Source organism: Microtus oregoni, unplaced genomic scaffold (genome assembly GCF_018167655.1).
Source record: "Microtus oregoni isolate MIOR12 unplaced genomic scaffold, Mior012 000002F_ref0000024, whole genome shotgun sequence".
NCBI classification, from domain to species: Eukaryota; Metazoa; Chordata; class Mammalia; order Rodentia; family Cricetidae; genus Microtus; species Microtus oregoni.
Window position 1 is genome coordinate 79,306,635 of NW_024543061.1, and position 26,809 is coordinate 79,333,443.

Consider the following 26,809-nt stretch of genomic DNA (forward strand, 5'->3'; position numbering starts at 1 on the left):
GGAAGAGATGTTCAGTTTTAAATTTTTCAAGTTTGACAGTATACTGATTTAATAGTTGTGGATGCTTGTTAGACTGTTTAAAACATACTTAGGTTCTAAAAAATGAGGTCAGGTTAAAGATTTGAGCCTTATTGGTGGTTAAAATCATGAACTGTTGTGTAAGAGAATTTGAGAAGACTCATTAGTTTGGAACAAGCCAAGAATAAAAGCTTTATTCAATATAAATAATTTAGGAGTAGATATAGGAAGAGGAATTCATCAGTGAAAGCAAAAGATTCCCATGGCAGATAGATAAAGAAATCAGGACTCAAAGAGACTTGAGTGTGTTATGATGGGTTCTTAAGAGTGGCTAATCCAAGCCAGGTAGTGGTGGCACATGCCTTTAATCCCAGCATTTGGGAGGCAGAGGCAGGGGGATCTCTGTCAATTCAAGGCCAGCCTGGTCTACAAGAGCAAGTTCCAGGACAGGTTCCAAAGCTATAGAGAGACTCTGTCTCAAAAAAAAAAAAAAAAACAAAAACAAAAAATGGCTAATCCACCTTTTCCCACTGAATCAACTACTTAAAAGATGCAAAAAATGAAGCCAACGTGACAATTCCCTTGTAAAAGAAGCCCAGTGGTTAATAGTACTTCTTCAGATGCCAGAAAAAGTGTCAGCTAATCAATATTTGCTGCACCTATTGTAGGTGATTTCTAGGTGTCTACTTTGACTTGATTATAGTGTCACAGCATCCTAACAGCAGGAGCAAAGCCAGCAGTGTCCCTCACCAAAGCATTTCCTCCTGGCTGTCTTTTCTCCTTTCACATTTATTTTAGAAAGTAGAAGCAAAACCTCCTGTTCTGCCCTTGAGTTAAATGGCTAGGACCCAAAGCAGGTGAGAGTATCCTCCCAAACCCTGCAGTGTGATGACAGTGCTGGGCAGAGATGAGACAGAGACTGTAGGTGAAGCATATTCTGGGGACTCCAGGGTTTTGTGCACTACAGCCAAGAGCAAAGATCAAGAGGCCACTCAACACCTGGCAGAGTTCTAGTATGGAACACGTAGCTGGAAACAGCAAGATTGCTGACCCATATTCCAGAAGGGCATCTGAGATGATGCCTATGGTTGTAGGGGCAACCAGGTAAACAGAAGGAGGCACACCAAAGAGGTCATACCTATCTAATTCATTAGCAAACAAATCCTCCAGTTTCAGACTTTATAGGTGGAAGTACAGCCTTAAGGAGTGGCTTGTAATTAAGTGGGAGAAAAATGCAACCAGACCTTTGTAAAGGTTCGGTGACTTTTTACAAAGCAAATAAACACTGCATTTAGGTCATAGAGAATGAAGAAAAGTTGGTGATAATGGAGACAGCTGCTTTTGCTCTCAACAAAACTGTACAGAAAATAATAAAAGATGAAATAATGAGGCAGGAGAACTGGGAAGGAACAGAATGCAGATACAAATAAAGAAGAAGTAACATGAGGAAACCATCAATTGGAGACTAGAAGTGCAGGAGAAAATGCACATCTATATTAAAATAAAAATAAAAACACAAAGGATTCTGAGAGGAAAGCTCAGCAGTTAAGAGTAGGCACTGCTGAGAATCAGGGTTCAATTTCTAGCACCCATGAGGGGCGGCTCCCAATCAGCTGTACCTCCAGCTCCAGGGGGATCTGATGCCCTCTTCTGGACTCCACAGGTACGTACTCTACACACACACACACACACACACACACACACACACACACACACACCTAACTAAATAAATAAATCTGAAGACTGAAACATATATTTTGAATCATCAATGTAGGGAGTAAATGTTTTTTTTATTTTTCTTTTTATTTATTTATTTATTTATGTATACAGTATTCTACCTGTGTGTATGCCTGCAGCCCAGAAGAGGGCAACACACCTCATTACAGATGGTTGTGAGCCACCATGTGGTTGCTGGGAATTGAACTCAGGACTTTTGGAAGAGCAGGCAATGTTCTTAACCACTGAGCCATCTTTCCAGCCCCCAGGAGTAAATGTTAAAAGTTCTCCCAAACTACAGGGGAAAAAATGAGAACATTTTTGTAACACATTAATAGATGTGGAAGATAGATACAGAAAAGATGTGTACATAGCTTCCTTTATTTGCAATTGAACAGAGTTCAGAGACTTAGCAGGGAAAAATACTGTATTACAAAAGTAAGAGATTAATGAGAAGGAAATCACTCCTGGAATTTGCGGGTGAAACTCTTTAAGATGAAGGGACAAAAAGCAGCACGTGCACAAAGTCATCAGCGGACTGAAATCAAACCCCTCCATCACGATGCTAAATGGCAGGATACAAAGGCATAAAATAAACAGGTCTCTCAGGGGAAAAGGTTTTAGCCTCAGTATTTCTAGGCCCTGGCAGAAAATCATTCATGTGAAAATGCACAGAAAGACATTTTGCAGACACAGAAAAAGATGCTAAAACGGTACCCATTAATTGTGTCTAAAAAGATTAACAGGACTTTAAGAGGCATTAGAGCAGATCAGTAGAATTGAAATATTAATATACACTATCTGGATTACTTAAAAACCAGCAAATAAGAGAACAAGTCATTAATCTTACTCGTATTGTGAGGGTAATCGGGTGGCCATCTCCTATTGCTTCACTGGGGTTAAAGCTCAAGGTTGTATCTCTTAGGAAGTCTGGCTTCAAGAGATACCCAGAGCCTCCATTATCCAAAAATTTCCCATTCTGCAAGTCCATAGGCAGTCCAGGGGTTTGGAAATTCAAGGCCACTGTGAAAAAGAAGTATGTTGACATTGTTTGGAAACAGAGAATGTAGTTAAAGACATTCAGTTCAGTGGTGTGTCAAAATTATCACACACTGCATATCTTCATTTATTCTAACACTATGGATCATTCATCTAATAGTTCATGATTTTTAAACTTTTTTGCTGTCCTGATGTGGTGGTTTTAATGAAATGAAATGAAGATGGTCTCCATAGGCCCATAGGGAGTGTTGCTATTTAGGAGGTGTGGCCTTGGTGGAGGAAGTGTGTCACTTAGGGTGGGCTTTAAGGCTTCAAATATTCAAGCTAGGCCCAGCATATCTCTCTCTCTCTCTCTCTCTCTCTCTCTCTCTCTCTCTCTCTCTCTCTCTCTCTCTCTCTTCTACTGTCTGAAGATTCAGATGTAGAACTCTCAGCTACCTCTCCAAGACCATGTCTGCCTGCATGCTGTCATGCTTCATGCCGTTATGATAAGGGTCTAAACCTCTGAATTGTAGGCCAGTCTCAATGAAATGTTTTCTTTTATAAGAGTTGCAGTGGCCATTGTGTCTCTTCACAGCAATGGAAATCCTAGCACTTGCCTATGTCAATGTGTGTCTGTGAATTGTAACATTTAGTTTGCAAATTAAATTATTATATAGTTGTTGGTTGTTGGGTTAGGTTTGGGGACAGGAAATCATATAGCACAGACTGACCTCAGGCTCTCCATGTAAAAGAGGAAGACTTTGAACTCCCAAAGCTCTTGTCTCCCCTTTCCCTACTGAGATTACTGAGATTCCAGGCATGCCTCATGATATCCATCTATTATCTTGAATAATGCAAGGAAGGTGGCATTCAGTATGGATTACCAAAAAGCAATACATGTATCAAATAATATTCAATAAATACAGAAATAAAGAAAATAGGGCTGGGACTCTACCTTAGGGGTAGCATGTTTCCTTAACCTGTGTGGGGCATTATATTTAATCATCAGTACTGGGTACCTACTGCTAAGGAAAAGAAAGCACCAACTATAATACAAATATCCAGGTCCAAGAGCTGGCTATGTTCCCTAAGACGGTGAGAAACTGGTATACATAGTGATTGATTAGTGGTCCTGATATACAATCCTCCCTCAAGCCTTCCTTATTCCATCTGACTCCACTGCCCATATTCTCAGGCCTACACACAAGCCTCTCCACGGTCCAGGAAATGAAGAATGAGCAATGACAAGCAATGACATTGAGTGGCTGGGGCTGGTGCCATCCCTGCTCTTCAGGTAGGAGCAAGGAGAATCTGGCACAGAGAAATGACCAGTCCTGTGACCTTACTCATCTTCTGATACTGAGAGTGTCAAAGCTCATGAGAAGTCAAAATGATGGAGGACACTTGATTAAAAAGAAGGCTTGAGCCCAACTCAAGCAAGGAACTTGATCTTTGATTCCCCTTCTGTCCATCTGGTCACCCTGTTCCTCAAGCACACACATTCCAATATCAAGTCCTTGTGACTTAATCTTCCAACCCTCTCCAGTCATTGGGGGAAAACTTTAGCTCTAGAAACCAATGATTTATCAATATCCCACTTCCAGGGTCAGAGCTTTTCCAGAAATTGCCATTAACTCACCCAAGGAATTTATTTCCACTTACATTTGCAGGTAACCCATTATCCTACATAACATACCCATCTGACAGCCTACATTCCAAAACTCTTGAGGGTTAAAATTAGAAGAGTCTGCTCTGATCATTTTGGGGTAAACTCTGGTGATGAATGACCTGGTATGGAAAATGAATTCATTGGCTAAAAAAAAAGATAAAAGTAATAAAATTTTGTGAAGCATGTGTAATAAAAATCTATTTTTATATTACTCATATATATGAAATAATTCTTTGTATGACCTGTACAAAACCATTTATCAATTACAAGATAGAAGAATTCTATGCATTTATGCTTACAAAATAATTAATAAAATTTGTAATATTTCATGGAACAACTTACATATATTGATTATATACTTGAGGAACTATTTTGCTCTCACACATCCAAATTAATTACACATTAGTACAAAAATACACACGATTCCAAAATAAAATGTATTTTAAGTAGCATATTTATCAGTTTGATTTTTTTTTACATTTTCAATTTTCACATTAAGATGGACTCAAATGTAAGTCATATAAAACTATGTATTTCTAGTTGCATTAATTTAGAGATCTTTTCACATAATTAAAGAGTTTAGAAGGGTCCTCAAATTATCTGGTTTAGCTCCCAGTCCTCTGGTCCAGCATCTTTTCCTCAAATGCATCCAATTCTGTTTTCAACCTTCCTTTGGCAATCTCATGGACTTCCCAACATTTTCATCTCTAATATGTCTTTTGTTGAGCTATCTACTTGCTTGTACATGCATGTACATTGCATATGCATGTACATATTTATGCATGCATATGCAATCTGTACATACTCTGTATATTTCTGCTTGTCTATAAGTGACTTGGGATTAAAAACTAATTTGCATCCTTCACCATTTGACTGATGTTCGTTAGTTTAGTTGAACACAGATGTCAATTTTCCCCAAGATTTCTCGTCTTTCACTGAACAGATCTCATTGCCACAACCATTTTTGACAATATGACAATCAGCAATGAGAGAAATTATTGCCATGTATAGCCCTTGGTATTTGTTAGTGGGACAGAACCCTTTCCTCCTTGACCTAAATGCTGTTGTTTTAGAAACATTTTTAATTTAAAAGCCAAATATTGTTTTGAAATCATGATCCCTTCTGTGCTCTAAAGGAAGTCTATCCACAAGCACAACAAGCACACTTGGAACCTAGAGCTGACCATCTACAGAGTGTTGCATTAATGGTGATGATGGTTGGGTTAAGAAACATCCACACATCAACAAGGCACACCTACATGTATGTCTGTGAAGGTATTGATTAACTGAGAAAGACACCCTCATTATGTGTGGTATCAACACATTGTTAGGTCCTTGTTTAAAAAAGGGGGAGGGGAGTGAGGAAATCCAGTTGATCACAAGCACCCATCTCTCTTGCTTTTTTATCTAAAGAGATGTGGACAAGCAGCTGCCTTGTATTTCCATCACCATGGAGGTACAGCCCTTTTACTTCCTGGGCCAGGATGGACTCTGTCTCCTCAAACTGTGAGTCACCTCAGCTTCCTTCCTGAAGTTGCTGCTTGGCAAGCATTTGGTCATGGCAATGAGAAAAATAGCTATGAAGGTCTTGTAACATGATATCAGTGTGTTACTTCTGAAATTTGCCACTAGAAATTGCACGCGATTTATTACAAATGCACTTCATGCTCTTCCTAGAAACATATGGAAATCAAATAAAAAGAGGAAATAAAACTTCGTGCAATCTCACTACTCAATTAAGAATTACCAATATCTGGGTGGTGGGTTTCTTTCTTTTTTTTTTTTTTTTTGGCACAGTGGGAGTAGTCACAATTCTCTCACTTGTGCCAAATCTCCTATTCTTAAAAAATTTAAAAACTACACAACACATTGAGGTGTCAGACGTCAGCTAGTAAAGTGGGCCATTCAAACACTCTTGACCAGACTGTGCAGTAAGAAATCTGTGCAACCCAAGTTGGGAAGGTGACCCAGCAGATAAGAGTTCCCAGTAAGCAAACATGCAGACCTGCGTTTACATCCCCATCACCAAAATAAAAATCCAGCATGGCTGCATGAACACCTATAGCCTCAGCACTGTGGCAGGATGGGAGTGGACCCAGAGGGTGTATCAGTGAGACTTGCTGACTACCAGCCTAACTCCAGGTTCAGTGAGAGATCCTGTCTTGAGGGAACAAGGCAGAGAGTGACAGAATAGAACCCTGGTATCTTCAACTGGATTCCGCTTGATCACAAGTACATGTATTCACGTACACACATCGCTCTCCTCTCTCTCTCTCTCTCTCTCTCTCTCTCTCTCTCTCTCTCTCTCTCTCTCTCCCTTCCTAGTGGTTTCATAAAGCACTCCTTCTTGTTGCCTACAGTCTTCCATTCTGATCTATTTTTTCATCCCATCCCACTCAATAGTACTCTATCTTACCCTTTTATCTATCTGACTCTGCGGCTGCTGTGCAATGCAGCACACAGTGGCTTGTGCTACTCTCAGATTGCAGCCTGCTTCTGCTTACGCTTTCTCCCAGAAAAAACCTGAGTGTTTTGCAGTGGGCCCTGTCACTCAGCACTCTGTAGTACCACCTGCCCATCTCAGATCTGCCCACACAAGAGTCCACACCTCACACACTCAATCAAAATGCCGGAACTTTAAAGAAGGCAATTTAAGCATGATGTTGACACACCTTTAGTCTCAACGCTCGGTAGGCAGAGGCAGGTAGGTCTTTATGAGTTAGTTCAAGGCCATTTTGGCCAACACAGTAAGTTCCAGGTCAACCAGGACTACATAGCTCTACCTTGTCTAAAAAAATTAAGACAGTTAATAAAAAAGTTTTATGATATAAGACTTATTGAAATTCAAAAATACAAACCCTTTCGAAATTATATTAAGTGAATTGAAATTAAATAAGAATATATATTCATAAATATACCCAACCCATGTTAACCCTTCAGCAAGGAATAGAACTGACTTAAATACTCTGTCCTTTGATGTTTTAAGCATTTACCTTTCAATTTTAAAAGTTTTCGAGCTTGAGACTCCCCAATAGAATTATTCTCGTTAAATTGCTGATAACGTCTTGAATATTGTAAGCTTCGGAACTTCTCAGCTTTAGTATAAATGACAAGATCAGATAAGGCCAGAGCTATTTTTAGCTTCCTGATCTGAAAATAAAATGCAGTGATTTCACATTTTTACACTAATCATTTGTAATTTTACTTTTCTAATAATAAAAATATGCTTTTAAAGAGATTATTTCAGATTTTTTCTTTTTTTTAACTTTCTTTTTGTTTTATTGAGAAAAAAACAATTTCTGCCTCCTCCCAGCCTCCCACTCCTCCCCCCCCCGACTCCTCTCCCCGTCCCCCCACTTCTCTCCCTCTCCCCCCACTCCTCTCCCACACAGCCAGAACATGAAGTAGGATCAAAACCCAGTGCCATTGTCCTTGGCTTCTCAGCAGCCCTCATTGTCCGCCATATTCAGAGAGTCCGGTTTTATCCCAAAATCTATCAGATTTTTTTTTCTTAAGCTCATCTCCTCTAGAATTTTTTGGACTAAGCCAATGTAATAATTTTTATGCCCACAATATTTAATAAATATCTGAACTAGACTGAACTTATTTTAATTAGTTAATGTTTTAAGACTTGAGAATAAAATTTTTTACTATTTTCTCATCCCCCAAAGATCTCAGCTTAGTCTCATAAATTTTATAAATTTAAGAACAGTAGTCATAAATATATTTCATTCTGACATTTTAGGATAGTTTTTCTCTTTAGTAGATATTTGTTCTTCCACTGCAGTCCCCTCAGCCTCTTCCCAGGTTTGTGATCAAACTCCTTGACTCCTGCTCAAGCTACACGTTAATATTTAAGTTAGTACATAAACGATACATTTCTTCATGACATCCTCACAAGTATGTATCATCATACACTCCTCTCATTTGTCTATCTGCTGTGCTGCCTCCCCTGTGATCCCTCCGGCAGCCTCCTGCTCATCCCCTCCTCAATTTTTATGTCACATGGGTCCCACTGTTTTCTCTTAGTTCCATCTCAGTCTTTACATTTTTTCAAACCCTCCAGTCATCCTCTTCCTACTTTTGTGTCATATATATGCATGTATGTGCATATATATGTATATGCATAAATTTATATATTAATTCCCATATCAGAAAGACTGTGCAGTGTTTGCCTTGCCTGGCTGGTGTCTCTTAGTATAATGATACCCAGATCAAAGATAATAATGTGACAAGGAATAATGAAGACCAAAGCAATATAGGATGTCTATATCATACTCCTGCAAGGCTCAGGGGACACTGCAGACGGGAAGCAGAAAGATTATAGAAGCCAGAGGTCAGGGAACATTGCTGAGAAATAGTGTTTTCTAGACACAGCATAGCCATCACACTGATGAACTCACAGCAGATTTAGTGGCCTGCACAAGACCCACACAAGCTCAAGCCAGCCAGACCTCTACCAAGGAGTAGGAATGGGTGCCTGGGGGATCCATTAGCATTTGAGGACCATTAGCAGTTGAGGGTCACTGAGGAAACAAAGTCAGTCTTCTCCAGTAGTGTGGCTGTAATAGGTTGCCCTACACCCACGAACATACAGATGAACATACAAGATGAACATGCAAGCAATATAAATTGAACTAAGAGGAGGAGAGGGAAGGAAGGAAAAAAGGAAAAGGGGGAGGAAGAGGAAGGGAGGAGGGGGAGGAAGAGGAAGAAGAATTCACTGAGAGAAAGGAGTGTATGTAGGGGCAATGACAGGAGGTACAAGGGAGACACAGAGTGGATATAATCTAAACACATTGTGTTTGCACATGAAATTACAAAAAAGTAAAAACTTAAGAAGATTAAAAGTAAAAATGTTTATAAAAGACCTGCAACTGAAAAAAATGACAATTCAGTTCATTTAAAAGATAAGAAAGAATCTGATAAAGTGGAAACTAAAAATCAACACATAGAACCCATCAAACAAAAAGTTGGCTCTTTGAAAAAAATAAACAAGATCAATAAACCTCTAACCAAACTATTCAAGAGAGAAAGAATTTCAGAAGGACTAAAGTTAAAGACAAAAAAAAAGAGTGCTACAACAGATTCTAGGGAGGTACAAAGAATTAGTAGGAATACTTTGAAACCTTATATCCAAAGGAAAAACCTAAATGAAATGGACAGATTCCTAAATACAAATAATCCCAGGACATCTCCCCAGTCAGAGCTGACCACCTCAGCTTCAAAAATTGGTACAAACGGGCATATGGTGGCAGTCATTCAAAGCAAAGGCTTCTCTCCCAGACAGGCGCACACTGTGTAAGATCCCGTAAATTATACAAAGCTGATATTTTTTTGCAATAATTATCCAAACATAGAGAAACTAGACCCAAAGAGGCACCAAGAAGTTCCGGCTGCCTGGTGTGAAACACTACATCAAGCTATCCCGCAGTTAAGATTCCTTTCCACTGAGGTTGTGGGGTAAAGGCAACACTCATGTATTGCTGGTGGGAATGTGAGCTGGTACAGTCCCTTTGGATGTCAGTGTAGTTATTACTCAGAAAATTAGAAAAACCTTCCTCAAGACCCAGTAATAGCACTTTTGGGTATATATCCAAAGGATACTCAATCGTGCCACAAGGACATGTGCTCAACTATGTTCATAGCAGCATTGTCTGTCATAGACAGAACCTGGAAACAACCTAAATGCCCCTTGACCAAAGAATGGATAAGGAAAATGTGGTACATTTATACAATGGAGTACTACACAGCAGAAAAAAAATAATGACATCTTGAATTTTGCATGCAAATGAATGGAGCTAGAAAGCATCAGACCCAGAAAGACAATTATCACATGTACTCACTCTTAAGTGGTTTTTAAACATAAAGCAAAGAAAACCAGGCCACAAATCACAATCCCAGAGAACTTAGACAACAATGAGGACACTAAGAGAGACTTACATAAATATAATCTACATGGGAAGTAGAAAAAGACAAGATCTCCTGAGTAAATTGGGAGCATGGGGACCTTGGGAGAGGTTTGAAGGGGAGGGGAGAGGCAAAGAGGGGAGCAGAGAAAAATGTAGAGCTCAATAAAATCTTCAAAAAAAAAAGATTCCTTTCCACGAACCATTCATGCAGGGGGGGGGGGGGGGATCAGTTCTCATCTCCACTAGCCCAGCTGAAGAGTAGCATAGAACACAATACATGCATTTTAACATAATAATACAAATACATATAATAATGTGCAGCATTAGCATTGATTCTATTGCTGCATCTGCTACACGGGAGAGAAATTGTGTTATTTCCCTCTGCATCCTTTCTATTCTTGTACAGAGCCTATTACATATGAGTGTACATAAATGTCTACTCCAGTGAGTTTTTTAGGAAAAACTACTCCGGAAAGAGAGATAAATTTTGCATGTTCTTATCCACTGGCAACTTCTTTCAAGCAAGATTTTAAATTGGACTCAAGCTTTCATTAAGATGAAACTGACTCTCTTAAATAAAATTATTTCAACTCTTCTCCAAGAACTTTAGAAAGCTTTAATAGATGGTAAATTTCTCAAGAAACATGTTCTCACCCTCCTCTTGGCAAATGTTCCTCTGGTCAGCCTTGAAGGATCTCTCTCCTTTTCCTGCTGGACCTTTGACAAAAAGATGTCTCGTGTTTCTCCTTCTTTTAGTGGCTCTTCATTGTCATCATCATAGACGTCTTCCTCGTACTCTATCACCTGGCCTTGTTTCTCAGCCCCTTTCCTCTCACGGGTTTCCTGTAAGGTTCCTATTTTCTTATTTTTCACTAATATTTTGAATTTTAGTGCCTATAAAAAAACAGTTGGAAACAAGACATATTTACAAGCAAGTCATCGCTGCAATCTTGGGAAATACCCCAACATGTGTACAATATTTAAAAAGAAAGCAAGGCTGAGTCTGGGAAATAACCTACAGTAGCAAGGTATGCCAGGGACCTCATTGTGATTTTGAAGATTATTCATGCTTATTAGAAACCAGTGGGATCACAGTCCTGGCCATAATTTACCCTAAAAAAAGCCCATGGAGACTTACTATAAATGACCTTTTCTATATGCCACAAGTTGCTACTATGTGATAAGTTTGAAATAGGTCAGAAAGTGCATGCATGTACATTGAAATGTTTGTCACATTGCTGAAGTTAAAAGGTTACAACTTCTGGCAGTAGATGCAATAGTCTCATCCAACAATAAAAGCATCCAATGGGAGCAGACCTATAAAAATGTCCATTAGCCTGTCTGACATCTAATATGGATTGCATTCAAAACGTATAAAGCTTCTTCAGTTGAAACCCATGCGAGTATCAATGACTTAGTATGTCCAGTCCATTAAATCACAGATGGTGACAAAATTTTACCTCCCTCAGGGAGGGTCAGTCACTCTGATGTTGAAGCCGTTGGATGCATTTCTCAACTATTTCCACCGTTTCCAAAAAATTCATTAATATACATGAGTGTCTGCTATATCACATACAATATTGAAATATATCTTGTGACATAAAGTCTCCCCCTAAGGAGACCTTCATCTTCCTTCTTCTCACAGCCTCACACCTTGAGTCTTCTCCTTTGTGATGCCTCTTCCATTATTCTCTAATATGGAATTTACCAAAATGTATTCTGTGCCCACATGCCAAAGGCACTGTGAATGATGCTTGCTAAAGGAACACACTTTGGGATGTACTTCACAATTAAGAAGTCAAAATCTTAAATCATCTTTCATGACTCATGTGTCCATTCCCTGCATTCAATACTTCCTCACCATCTCTTATTTCCCAATTTCGGGTCCCCACTGAACACCTGAATCATGAATGAGGATAGAAAGCTGACTGCTTTTCTAGTTTGAACTCTGTTGTGGATTTTTTTCATTCTTTTTGGTGGCAGATAAATTCATCAAAATGTATTTTCTAGAGAACGTGTAAAATCCATGTGAGTCTCTACAGTTTCAGAATGGCTTGCCTGGCTGTAGAGCTCTATGAGCTTTGGGTTAATGTTTTAAGAAAGACTTTTTAAATCTTATATTGTGGGGCTGAAATAAGGCTAAGTCACCATGTTCCCAGGTAATTATCTCTCACATTGAAGACTGAACACAGTGCAGAAAAGAGATTTTAATTACTCATTGATTTCTCAGAAACCCCCCTCCTTACTGTAGTGTGGAAGCCGAAACCTCAATGAAGGCCATGTGGTGGGACGCAAGAAAGAAGACATGCTAACAGAATACAATATTTAGAGAGAATTGCTCAAAAATTTTTCAGAATTGGATCATGGCTCTGAGTTGCATCTTTGGTGACTTCTGTACAGCATTTTGCATGAATTCTTATAGCTTTTATCAATTGAGCATATTTGGTCTCTGAGCATTCTTCAGAAGTTAAAGAGTTATGATTTTTATACTCACCAATAAGTTTTTGTTGTCTGTCTTAGTTCTATCACGTGAGCACATTCATTTCTCTAAATTCCTCACATCTTTAAATGACACGAGGAAAAATATTCAAACATCACCAAAATAATGCTATATTACCAAAACTGTAGACACATCAAAACTCAAATATTGATTGTTAGATAATGCTATTGAGGAATAAAAAAAAGTTCACTTATCGTTTTATGACATTTGGGGTTTATGGGTCAGACAAGGAAATCTAAGGAAAGTGACTGAGAGAGCGAGTCACGCTGCAGCCATGGCTGAGGCAATGTTGGAACAGGAGGAGGCATTTTAAGGAAAGCAAAGAACAGAGAAGCCCTGGGTCTGTGTGCTGCTGAGATAGACCTAGTGGGATCCATCACTAGGGAGACTTGTGGTGACATGAGTGTGTTCTGGCGTAGGTGAAGAGGAGACAGGCAGAGGGGAGTCCTGGGGACTGACTTGGAGGCGGGAGTTTACTCCCTGTTTGTTGATATTTGGATCATAGATTCTGTTTATAACCTGGACATCTCACCTCTTTCTTAACCTTTTGCCAATAAAATATACCAGATTCCTGAAGTTTTATATTAAAATGCCTTTATAGTTTGGACTCATGGGTGAAGTAAAGAACATTGTCAGAAGTGGATTTTACTTCTATTTCTGCTTTGGTTCCTTTCCTGTTACTGTTCTAAAACACTTAACAGAGGAAGGGTTTATCTCAACTCACAGGTCTACAGTACAATCCATCATAGCAGGGAAGGGACAGAAGCAGCAGAAAGTTGGGGGAGAAAGCGGGTCCTGTCGCATCCATAGTCAGGACAGAGAGCAGTGAATGCAGGCAGGCCAGTGCTGAGCTTTGTCAGTTAGACAGCCCAGATTCCCTTCAAGATGGGTATTCCCTCGCTAGTCAATGCAAACAAGGCAATATCCCAGCAGATAGGCCCAGAGTTCAGCCTCAAGGTGGCTCTTGATTATGTCAAGTCGACAACTAGCAAAAGTCGCCAGTTTGTATGAAAGCAGTGTTTGCATGTTCTCTTTCTTCACCAATGTAGCTTAAACTTAACAGGACATTCCTTAAGCAATGCATAGAGACCTCTCTCTGAAATCATCAAAACCCAGCCTTTGTGCTGGTCTCTAACCTACGCGAGAAGGTGACCACGATGTGTTCTTTGTTTTTTTTTTTTGTTTGTTTTTATTCTTATTTTTCCTTCATCTGGACATCTCAGACAAAGCATTACCTCTGGAGATGGCAGTGTGTCTGGAAACTCATCAAGCACATCAGAGAGCAGGAAATCTCCAAAGGTACTCTGCAGAATGTCAGCCATTACTTCCTGCTGGCTAGGGGAACAGTGGTTCTCCAAGGACAGCACCACCGGGTACTCAGATGACTGGAATATAAACCATTGCTATGGTTATGCATCCGAACTGTTACATTACCCTAATGCAATCCATCTAAACATCTTATCTCTAACAGCTCCGACAGGGTTTGCAAAATCAGCATGCTTTAAACTGAAAATTATCTTTGTGTCTGGCAAAGTCAGGGCTTTCAGGTAAAGAGGAGTACTCTTACTTGCCTTGGAAGCAGGAGCAAAGCCCGAATCACCCACTAGTGGGACTTTGTTTCAGTAAGTAATATCACGTCCACAGAAAGAAATGACATAGATCCATTACCAAGAAATTAAAAGAAATTAAAAACTTGAAGGCTTACGCCTCTAATCCCAGTTAATCAGGAGGCTGGGGGCTAACCTGTGCTAAAGAGTCAAGGCTAACCTGTACTAAAGAGTCTGAGGACAGGACAGTCTTGGCAACCAAGTAAGACCTTGCCTTAAAATAAAAAGTAAAAAATAGAGGTGGGCATATAGCTCATTAGTAGAGCCTTTGCCTAGCATGCACAAAACCCTGGCTTCAATTCTCAGTGCTCAACTCTGGCCCCAAAAGATCTGTGAAGCTGTATACAATGCCATAGAAACTGCTGTAATGTATTTGGGGGGAAAAAATTTGCCTAGAATATCTTGCATTGTTGAAAGTCCCCAAAGGTGCGGGAGGTATGCTTAATTAACAAGATAATGGGTTTCATTACAGCATTCTCATAGATGTGTATCATTGTATTTCATCTATAGTCACACATAGTATATGCTATTTATCATAAATGGGGTTTCTTTTTAAATTTCATTTTCAGTTAGGTCATTCTTTACTAAAAAAGGTTATTAATTTTTACTCTTTCTTATTCTATAAATGTACTGAATTCATTTGCTATCTCTCACAATTGCTTGTGGGATGTTCGGGGATATATATATATATATATATATATATATATATATATATATATATATTCATTATCATTTCATGTGAAAGTAGAGAAAATCTTATTCTTTCCTTCATAATTAATAATTATAATGTCTTTTATTCATCTATTTCTAATTTTTACACTTATTCATAGTGTATGTGCACACATACATGTATGTGCATACCCTTACCATGGAACATGTGTGAAGGTCGGAGGACAGCTTGAAGAGCCTGTACTCTCCTTCCACCGTGTGGATTCCAGGATCTAACTCAGTTTCTCAGGCACCCTAAGCCATCTCACCAGTCCATCCCGTTATGTTTCTTGTCCAATTGCTCTTCTCTGTTTTTTTGAGCTTTGGAAAATGTAGATTTTTTACATCCTTGTGAGGATTTTGAGTTTTAAGACTGTCTCTATTGCCTTGTAGAATCTAGTTATCCTTAACTAAGTGAGGGTTGTCATTCAAACATTTAGGAAGAGCATTTCAGACAAGTGGAGCATTATGTACAAAAGATTTTAGATGCACCTGAAAAACAAACCAAGTGAACAAAGGATGGACAGCAGGGGAGCTCAGAGGTCATAGAAAACTGGTCACAGGGACCTGGTGAGTTATGGGTGGAGTCCAGCTTTTGTTCAGAAAACTTTTTGAACTGGGAATGATGCGGCTTACCTCTAGGTCACTCTGATGTACACGATGGGTGAGAAATAAATATAATGCCGTGATTTCTAGTTCATGTTTATAGATTAGGTGATATGTTCATAGGGGAACACTGAGTTGATTGAACGTGCTGGCTTCCCATTTTATGTACATGTTTATTAAGTAATTACTGAGGCGGATTTAGTTAGATCCTTTGATGGTACAACAGTTGCAACTCTGGCTCACTCTACAGACCTGACTGGTGTCGAACTCACAGAGATCCACCCGCCTCTGCCTCCTGATTAAAGGCGTGCACTACCATGCCCAACCACAACTGTAAAGAGAACAAATCAGCTATATTAAAATTTCCAAACAGACACTCTGAAGGTGTGCAATTAGCCAGCTTGGAAAAATGGAACCATCTATCACTCAATACTCCTTTAAAAATTTTATGAGAGATTGCTGAAATCAGCCCAAGTCAGGTCAGACTTGTAAAAGGAGCTTCATTCCATGGAATTTAGATCTTTGCGTCTGTAACCAATGAATTGGGTAGTCAATTTAAACTGCAAAGTGTACTTTGGAACACTATTTGTTATACCAGTATATTTGTAAATAAGGTCAGCATTTGAGATGATGGATAGTTGACACATTTTATTTTTAGCTTAAAAGTAAAGTATTTGGGCATGGGTAAAATGTTCATTACTGTCTAGATTGGTGCATCTCAAACTTTGGGTTTATGACACATAATGAAAATAAGTATATTTCTTAACATAAGACAACATACACAAGACTAAACAAGAACTCCCATGAACTCGTATTACTTTGCACTTGGATAAACGTACCACTAACCACCACGTGGATTTTGATGCCTGTCACAGGTCACAATTTAAAGTGTTGCAGATTTAAAGGAAGGCCACGTTCTAAAGAATTGGGGAACAGTGGTCTCTAAATGAATACGGCAGAAATGTGCACATACCATGAAGGCGTACTTGTTTATTGCTTGGATGACAGTTTTGAAGAGAAGCTTGCTGGTGAGGGTGTAACCATGATACACAACAGGCTCATTCTCTGCCCCGTCCCAGCAGTCAATTTCCAGACAGCGGCAGCCTTTCACAAGGGCACTAACAAAGGTCAAGCAAAATAGTGTCATGTCCAGACCATGAACCATAAAAAGAATAAGATCAAATATTTAGACTTTTAAACCAAGCATATAAGCCAACCTGTAATAGAGGAAAGTTTTGCACCTTAGAAAACTGCAAACTTATAAAGCGGAAACCCTCTCTTTGTGTCATACAAACAGACAGGTTCTCCCTAGTCAACCACATCACTCTGTATTGATCTCTTTATGAAGCTTGTTCGTACAAGGGAGGATGTGATGGCCACCTGAAGTTATAGTTTTGAAGCCCTTTGCCCCCGTCCCAAACAGCCTTGCTGATGGTGTTCTTACTGTGTTGGTTTAGTCTTCTTTGCAGTATAATAATACTAGATATAATGAAATGCATTAGTCTGATTCCTTTCATCACACTAAGTTTGGGGGAGTGAACAACAGGTGAGACAGGGAGGGAGAAAAGAGAAATCATGGCCACAGCAAATAAAAAGAGTGAGCTTGACATTCCAGGAATCATGTTTGACCTTCTTACAGCTCCTCATGCAAGGGTTGCCTGAACCCTATTCCAGCTACACAACAAGAAGCCGACATAGCTGCTCATCTGTGTTGCTTTGACTCACCGTTTCTTTGGAGAAAATTTTGAGTGACTGTTTCAGGACGCACCAATTCCGCAGCTTTCTCCAAACTGAGGAAAATGCAGTCCCATTTCTACTCAGATCTAAAACTAATTTGATTTTCCATCTATCAAATAAATCAGCCTCTTGATCCACACATAAATTCTATCTTGGGTTTTGAAGCCGGTTGTATCCACTGGGTTGAAATGGATTTTCAGCCTTCTGACTCAGAGAGTGACTGGCACTTTAATAAACATATACCTGTATTTAAAGCGTGGCAACTAAAGCAGGTTGCATTCAGATTTTTCAGTGGGTTAAGAACGGCGAATGTGCACAAGGAGAGCTGTTGCTAAGGTCTTCAGGGACCGCATTGGGCAGTCATTTTATGTCAGTGAAATAGGCTGGGCTTTTAGCAGAGCTTACTATAATTTCTTGACTTAATTGCAAAGGTTGTTTTACTGTGATGGGGAAACAAGTCAATAACGGGCTGCTTTTCTAAGTTGCTCAAAGCCTTAGCTCAATCCTCAGGATTAAAAAAGGTACATTTAGGGAGTCATTCAAATGTGCATAATAGCAATAGGATTTTTATTCTACATTAAGTTGCTTAGAGCTAAATACATCTAGGTGGCCAATTCTCAGATGGAGGGGTACTGCATCCCACAAAATTTCTAGCCATGTCCACAGTAGGTTTTGGTGGCCACAACTTGGGAAGATGATGAGTTTTAAGCAGACATCTTGGAGGTACATAGAGGAATGTTGGTAAACACCCTGCCATGCACAGTATGGACCTCTCCCACCAAGGGTCATTTGATTCAAACATGAGTATATTAAAGGCTGGCCCAACGTTGTAATAGCCTGAAGGGGAAACTGTGGTCCCAGCATCAAATGCCTGTATCAGTCAGTAGTCTTCCCAAACAGTACACCAGATTATATGAGAAAGTATACTTCCAGAACAAATATTTCTTTGGGACTAATACTTGTATTAGCCCCTTTCTAAGGAACTGAGTTGAGCAATATTTGAGAATGCAGTGAGCAGAGACTAAACAATTGTGATAACAAGTCAGTGCACTGCATTCAGGGAAACAATGAGACTGTATGTTCCCTGCGAAATAACAGACAAAAGATGAGAGGAAGCTGAGACCCAGGGCAGATGAGCCAAAGAGAATGGGTAGATTTTCTGTACCTTGGAGGCATCATCAAGACCACCTTTCCTGGACGTTCTGTGGGTTTAGGGGACTGTGCAGTTTCGCAGTGCATCCTTTATGCAGTTGTGTGGTGATGGACCATAAGGGAAAGCTGCAGAGCTCTTGAATGAGGAAACCTGTCTGGAGGACTCTGAGAAGGGAACTGGTTAACCACCATTAATCCTTGCTGATGCAACTAAGGCACCATCTAATTTTAGGAGCCTTAAAGTGGGATAAGTCTGTAGAATTATAAAAGAACACATTTCTTGGCTTCTAAATGTTTTACAAGTACTTAGACTTTGAAGTCAGAAAAAAACTGGAGCCTTTACTTGTACTGTTTCCTAATTCCCAGGAAAGGAATTTGCCTTACACGCCTTTTAGGAGTTATCAAATTAAACTATGCTGTATTTTTCTTCCATAAAGAATATTCACTCTTCAGAGTTCTGCTGGACAGTAAACTTGAACTCTGCACCAGCACAAAGAACTGTCTAAGACTTGGTGTGGAAGAAATCCTTGAACAAAGATTTGTCAACAATCCTGAGTCTTGCTGCTTCTCTCGACTCTCCCAATTTTAGCAAGAATTGAATCAACCTTCACAAAAACAGCACATTCCTACCAAGAAGGCTTTAAGTGGGCTGTACTGTCCTGTGCTAGTCACTTTTTCCCTGGCACATGTGATCTGTTTGTTATCCACTCCTATTTCACTCTGGTTCTTTTGTTGAGAATGAAGGGAGACCTTTTCTCATTCACAAAGGACACTCTGAGCAGCCATGTTATCTTCGGGTCACTATAATTCTTATAGATAGTCCTGTTCTCCTTTAGTCTCAACTGACAGAGGCCCTTTCAGTAGATACCCTAGCATGTGTACAAGACTTTGTGGCATGAAGCTACTACTTGTAGCTGTATTTCACCTTTTAATCTTTAAAATCTCCCTTAGATACTGCCTAGAACAAAAGTATAAAAACCAAAAAAAATTATGGTTTTCATGTATGGGAAATTACATGTATGTGAACAGTATTTTTAATTTGTAATTGAATTTTAACTGTAAATAAAAAGGCTTGGATTGGGGCTAGGGGATATAGCTTAGTTGGTAAGGTGCTCACTCACCTTGCACACGGGAGGGCCTGGATCCTATCTCCTTCACAATATCAACCATGCATGCCAGGCAACACTTAAAATTCCAGCACTTAAGAAGTGGAGGCCAGAGGACCAGAAGTTCAAGGTTATCCTCACCTCTATCATAAGTTCAAGGTCAACCTAGGATGCTTGAGACCGTGTTGCAAAAAACAGCCCTCACATTTGGAGATCTTTTGGTGGATTAAAATGTTTATTATTAAATATGGAGCTACTGGTTTTCTATTTCAAAAATGAAGTAGAGATGTGTGAAGGTTGTTACCATCACATGATGAAGAGGGGCAGGAGAAGGGAGAGGAGGACCAGAAACTCACACACTGACTCTATAATACTGCTTTCATCATTTGATGAAAACAATGACATTTGGAAGGATGATGTAATGCTTATCTCCCAAAGGTGTTTTGAAGGGACAAGAGAAGAAATGCAACTAAACACAGACTCCGATTTTTTTTCACTTTGTTTGAACAATTTTGGCATTCAGAATTTTGGCATTTCTTTATGTCTGGATTTGAACTTATTTCCCTCTTCTAAAAAATTGAAATAGTATCAAAATATCTAACATAAGGTAATAACTAGAATTATCTACTGAATTCTAAAATGATAAGATTTTTGAGCTTTTATTTTTAATTATTTACTTGGGCTTTAATTTGAACTTATATCAATTTGTTTACAGTTTTATGTTATGGTAGGATCCTATCCTCCCTATAAGATACTTTCCATAAACAACATAATCCAGTCTCATACTTTTAAATATCACCTATAAACTAATGGCTTCCAATTACATTTTTCCAGCTTGGAAGCTTTTTTATCTGAACTACAAACTTGTATTAAACCCAACTACTTATTTGACAAACGCCTTGAGAAACAGGTTTATATCACAAACTCAGCATGGAAGCCTTGGAGCTTTCACTTTGATCTCACACCCCACAAGGAGCCTTTTGGGTGATCATCAACATGTCAACCTTACAGGCTTGGCTACTGGGCCAAGCAACTTGATGTCTCTCCCTCACTCATACTGTTTCTCACTACCTGTTAAACCCTCCTGGTTCTTCCTCCTCAAAGCTTTTCAGCTTGTCATCATCTTGGCTGCTTCCCCATTTCCTCGTCATCACCCAGCCTGCTATATCTCCCCTGCTCCAAGGGTATCAAAATGTTCTCAAAGGAACTCTCACTGATGGCTCCCCCACCTTTCCATGATCAATAAAACCTCCACAAACTCACCCTCCTCCCCAGGCCCAGCCCCTTCATTTACTCTATGCTAGTGTCTGGATGTTTTTGCTAACTTCCAAGATATGAACAAGCCAAGTACTTATCATGTCTCCATTCTCCCATGGCTCCTTCATTACTGACAGCCAAAATAGTTGAGAAACCATTTCTGACGTTGTTAAGCAACACCCACAAGCCATATCACACTCTATTATGTTGCTTGGTTTATCTTTCTTATAAGTTTCATTAGCCCCTGATGATATTCATTTTCCTTTTTATCTATCAATTCCCACCAATTTCTATGAAAACATTGAGGCCTCTAATATTTCTCATTCCCCACTAGATCCCTGCTGACTAAGCTGGACCCGCTGTCAGCAGCACTATGTCTTATAGGCTATGAAGTTGGAGATACGAGATGGTCTGCTTTAATCTATGTAAAATATTTAACATATAGATCTATAAAAATCACTGTCTAGAACACAAAACCACACAAATTACTCTGAACTGGCTTTTCTTAGAACATTGTGTCCTGATGTCTAAGAATTAATACTTTGTTAAAATCCAGTGTGTTCCAAATAAGCACAACGGTCATATTTTCCTATAAGAAATGTGCAAATTGATCAAGAACCTCCAGAGAGTGTAGAGCCATGGAGCAGAGGTCAGTGGGGAGGATGAGAGGGGAACCCTGTGATGCTAACATACATTGTATGCTGCGTTTCCATTTCATCCAAAGGATGGACCATCGACGTAGGAACAAACTACAATTCCTCTTCCCTGTGAGTTCTGTTTTTGTGCACAGTCTCCTTAAGGCTCAGCACTCTTACTGAGTTAGTACAGCAGGAGCTGTATATGGAGGAGACTTCAAACTCCAAACAGCTGATTGCAGTGGTGCATCCAGGTAGGATGTGCTGAGGAAGCAGAGGCAAGAGGATCATGGGTGATGTGGGAGTGTCATATATCAATCTGTTGATTTCATTGGTTAAGCAATAAAGAAACTGCTTGGCCCTGATAGGTTAAAATATAGGTGGGAGGAGTAAACAGAACAGAATGCTGGGAGGAAGAGGAAGTGAGCTCAGAGACGCCATGCTCCCCTCTCCCGGGTAGACATGATAGCTCTGCTCTCTGAGGCACACGCGATGAAGCTCCGACCCAGGATGGACGTAGGCTAGAATCTCCCTGGTAAGCCACCTCATGGGCTACACAGATTATAAGAAATGGGCTAGTCCAGGTGCGAGAGTTAGCCGAGAAGAGGCTAGATATAATGGGCCAAGCAATGTTTAAATGAATACAGTGTCCGTGTAAATATTTCGGGGTATAAGCTAGCCAGGCGGCCGGGGTGCTAGGGACGCAGCCCTGCTGCTCCTACTATTACACATGGGTTCAAGGACAGCCTGGGCTGCACAGTCCAGTGGCTGGCAAGATGGCCCAGAGGTTAAGAGTACATATGACTCTTGCAGGGTTGTAGGGATAAGCCCAGCCCATTAGGGGGCATGTTCGCCTCGGGCTAATGTTTACTTATAAATCTAGTGAGTGTGAGCCCACTGCTCTCTCTGCTTCCCTGTTCTCCGTGGGAACTGGTGGTTCTGTAAGTCTATTTCCCCATTAAAGCTGTATATGTTATTACAATCTGTATGAATTCATTTTCTCCGTTACACAGGGTACCTGAGTTTACTTACCTCTGGTGGCTCACTCCAGCTCCTTGGAGAGCCAGCATTCCCATTTTGCCTTTGCAGACATTCATAGGCACAGAACCATACACAAACACACATAAACTTCATTAAAAATGACAATAAACTTTTTGAAAGAATCAAAATAAGTACCTTACATATCCCCAAATGTCACTTGGTCCCAGTAATTGATCAGATACCAAATATGTGTTGTGAGAAGATGAAATAAAATAATCTTTTAATGGCTGATTCATATCTTGGTACACTGTTTTACACTTGTCTTTAAATAGCAGACATTCTGGTGAAAATATGTATCTTGCAAAACCTTCAAATGACATCTGTCCTTCATTCTTCACTATAAAAATAAGTAAAAAAAAAAGATATAGATATACCATTAGTAACTTACAACTTTTATAGCTCATTTATAAATCTAATGGTAGAGCGTATTTATAAAATAGATATTTAAAATTAATATTAATCTATTTCTAAATTTTTCTTGGGAAATAAATTCTTTTTATCTATACGATGTATGTGTCTTTGATTGTATAGACACCTCATATATGCAGATGCCTGCTGAGGCAGAAGAGGGCACTGGATCCCTTGGAACTGTAGTTACAGATGATTGTGAACTAATATGTAGGTGCTGGGAATCAAACTCAGGTCCTCTGGAAGAGCTGAACCATCTCTTCAGCCTTGAGGAACAAATTTTTCTAGTTCCTTTAGTGTTACCATTTCAACAGCCAAGCATGTATTATATTATTACCTTTGATTTTTGCTTGATCTTGTAAATATATGCAAGTACGTCTGTTATAGATTAATGAACTTCTGTGTTTGGATAGCTGTTCAAAAGCAGACCATTGTGATACCCAGAAACAACCCCCGTTAACTCTCCAGTCACTGCCCAACTCAATGCATGGAGACATAAAAAGTTAGCTTTCTTTCTTGGACTTTGTATGGATGAATTCACACAGTGTACTTTTTGTTATTTTGTATTGTCTTTAATGTTTTTAAAATTTTAATTTATGTGTATATGCATGTGTCTAAGAGTGTGTCTGTGTACATGAGTATATGCTTTTTTATTCGTGTGTGTGTGTGTGTGCCTACATATATGTAGGTGCCTGTGGATGCCAAAAGAGGGAGTGAGGTCCTCTGTAACTGTAATTAAAGGCAGTGTGGGTGCTGGAACCTAATGCCTGTCCTCTGCGAGAGCAGCAACTGCTTTAAACCACTGAGCCTTCTGTCCAGGCCAGTACGTGGTTGTCTGTCTGACTGTTTTGTTTGCATGCTTGTTTACTTTCTTTGGGAGGTTTATTCTTGTGGTTATAGTCACACATGGTCATTTCACTGCTTCCTATGGAATTCTACTGTGCAATGAGCAAGGCTTCACTCATGGTTTCCATCCTTCATGAGCGTGTGATTTCCCATGAGGATCTGTCCCAAAAAGTTCTCCTGTAAACCACTAGTCCATGTCCTTGGTGTGTGGACATGCATTTCTGCTCTGTGCAGAACCAGACTGCAACCACCTACAGCTAATTATCTCTCAACCTTTTCCTCACTGTAATGTGCACTGAAATCATAAGCCTGGACTCTTGATCCAGAAAGTCAGGCATTGAATGTATTTGCTTGTCATGTGATCTGGAGGATGCTGGTTAGGCTGTTAAGTAGCTAGCAGAAGAGCTACCCCATGTAGAGGTTTTAGTTCTACAAATGCCCATTGCTAGTGTGTCTGTTGATTTCTGTTCAGCTCCAAAGGGAAGTGGCTATACAGATCTACTTTAGATGAGAGTTGGGCCTTTCTCCTCAGAGCCTGGGCCATTCACTTTAGAGCCTGAGCCATTGACTTTAGAGCCTAGGCTGTTCACTTTAGGGCCTTGGCTATTCACTTTAGAGACTAGGCCATTCACGTTAGAGCCTGGGTTATTCACCTTAGAGAATGGGCTTACACTTCAGAGCCTATGCCTTGACTTAGAGCCTGGGTCATTCACTTTGACTACTCCTTTTACTTTATTTTTTTTAAATAAACGAGATACATTTTAATTGTATCCAAGGTTGTACTCTCTTTCACATTCTCCAATTGACTCTGAGGACTGTGAACTCTGCAATGAAATTTACCCAACCTTGTAAAGATTTCTGAATGTGTTGAAAAAGGCGATCTGGAAAGGTCTTTCCCCAGATTTAGCATGCAGACATTATTTTACTTGTGTTCTAGGAGCATCATGGACATAGAAGTGCTGAACAATTTTCTCTAATACCATAATTTGAAACACTTATCAAGTGTGCATAAGCCTGGGGCTTCTTGGTCATAGAAACCAAGTGAATTTCTAGGAATTAGTTCTGAAGAAGACAAAATTTAGACAAAAAGAATGGTATGCTCACATACCAGCATTAGCACTGATTACAAAAATAGAACAAATAGTAGGAAGGAAGAAAATGGAAGCTCAAACTTTGAACATTGCCAAGCAACCGTTAAAAATGTTCCTAAGAACACATAGTGATATAAGTCAGGCAAAGTGAACGACAGAATGGAAGTCAAAAGACAGCTTCAAAACATTGTCCCTAAAAGAAAAGCAAACCAAAAAAAAAATCCTACTGCTCCTATTTTAGCCAAAATATAAAAATCTAGAAGAAAACACATAAAATTTTGTAGACATATAAACTGCTTCAAAGCCATATAAATTCAAGAATATGGGGATGCTTCAGAACAAAAGCATCATGCACCATAACAATAACAGTTTGTATTAATTTATTCATGGAATTTGGCTTGTAATCCTTTGAGCTACTGAATAATTAAATAAATGTATTTAATAATAGAATAGAAAATATGGGACTAAGGAGATGGCTCAGTTGGTAAAGTGTTTGCTGTTCAAGCATCAAGACCTGAGTTCAAACTCCAACATTCATGTTATAAATAAAAGACATGTCTTTAGTCCCAGCACTGTAGAGGCAAAGACTTGAGGATGCCTGGGGCATGGTGGTCACCGCCCAGGCAAATTCATGGCCTCCAGATTGTGGGAGAGACCCTACCAAAGCAATTGAGGAAGTCACCCAAAATCAACCTCGCACACATGAACACATACACACGCGGTAAGAAACAGGAAACAAAATCACTTTGTGTTACTTAAAACCACAAGATGGAGAGAGTTCACAAAATATCTTAGTAGGCAAATTACTTGATGGGCAAGCTTGGGTTCTGTACCTGGAGCCCAACATAAAAGGAGAAAACCAACACTGAAAGCTCCACACATGCTCTCTCTCCTCTCTCTCTCTCTCTCTCTCTCTCTCTCTCTCTCTCTCTCACACACACACACACACACACACACCAATTAGATATTTTGCAAATACTTTCTAAAGCTATCAGATTGTGATGACAATTGATTTCAAGGATTTTGAGACACATGACAGGCTGACGAGATGAGATCAGGGAGTTCAGCATCACTGAGGACGATAAGAGCATACATAACATTGGCTTTAAAGACGTGAAAATGAAGACACAACTCCATGGTGACAGTGTCGATCACTATCCTTTCGTATATTTAATTTGCCACCCAGAGATAAGCATGCCAGTGAGACTGTTTTTATGACACTGAGTCACTAAGTCAATGCTTCTGAAAGAGCTCATCTGCAAATGACTGTTTCCGAACAACAGCTCCATAAAGAGCTTTAGCCAGACCATCCATTACCTCACAGCATCCTAAGGGAGAGCTTGCTATTAAAGGAAGAAAAGGTCAGCTGAACTTTCCAGCTAGTGTTGGCAACACAGCTGTTAGCTGCTTTACCTACTGGTGCAAGCTCTTTATGTTTTTGCAAAGCCAACCAAGGTCAACAGTGTTCAAGCCAAGCTGTGACTAGCCCTACGCTTCATCATGTCAGCAAAGCGTACATGGTCTTCTCAATATGCATGATGCCATCCTGCAGCTCCAGCCCTAATTCTGGCCTCCAAGGTACTCTGTGATTTACCCATTACCTTCCCCTTGCAACTCAACTTCTAAGCACCCTCATCAGGAAACATTCTCCTTGAAATAAGATCCAGTTTACACAGGGACCCTCAACAGGTCAAAATGCAAAGACAGAGATTGTGGCATTGCTCAGCCCTAAAGGGCATTTCTATGTCAAACTGATATGTAGTAAGCACACGGCCACACACACCCATTCCTCTGACACACACTCTCTTTGTGACACACT

The 26,809-nt window shown here is 39.7% G+C and overlaps 1 protein-coding gene across 1 annotated transcript in view; it reads right to left on the bottom strand.

Annotated features, from left to right (window-relative positions):
- Positions 1–26,809, bottom strand: part of Plcz1 (phospholipase C zeta 1) — a 53,072-nt gene that overhangs the window by 11,876 nt on the left and 14,387 nt on the right. Inside the window, exons 4-10 of the mRNA XM_041644978.1 lie at positions 22,781–22,982; positions 16,691–16,835; positions 14,032–14,181; positions 10,951–11,190; positions 7,378–7,534; positions 4,412–4,528; positions 2,585–2,757 (exon numbers count right to left, since the gene is read on the bottom strand). Coding sequence (XP_041500912.1) covers positions 2,585–2,757; positions 4,412–4,528; positions 7,378–7,534; positions 10,951–11,190; positions 14,032–14,181; positions 16,691–16,835; positions 22,781–22,982 — 1,184 coding nt within the window. The remainder of the gene's footprint in view (positions 1–2,584; positions 2,758–4,411; positions 4,529–7,377; positions 7,535–10,950; positions 11,191–14,031; positions 14,182–16,690; positions 16,836–22,780; positions 22,983–26,809) is intronic.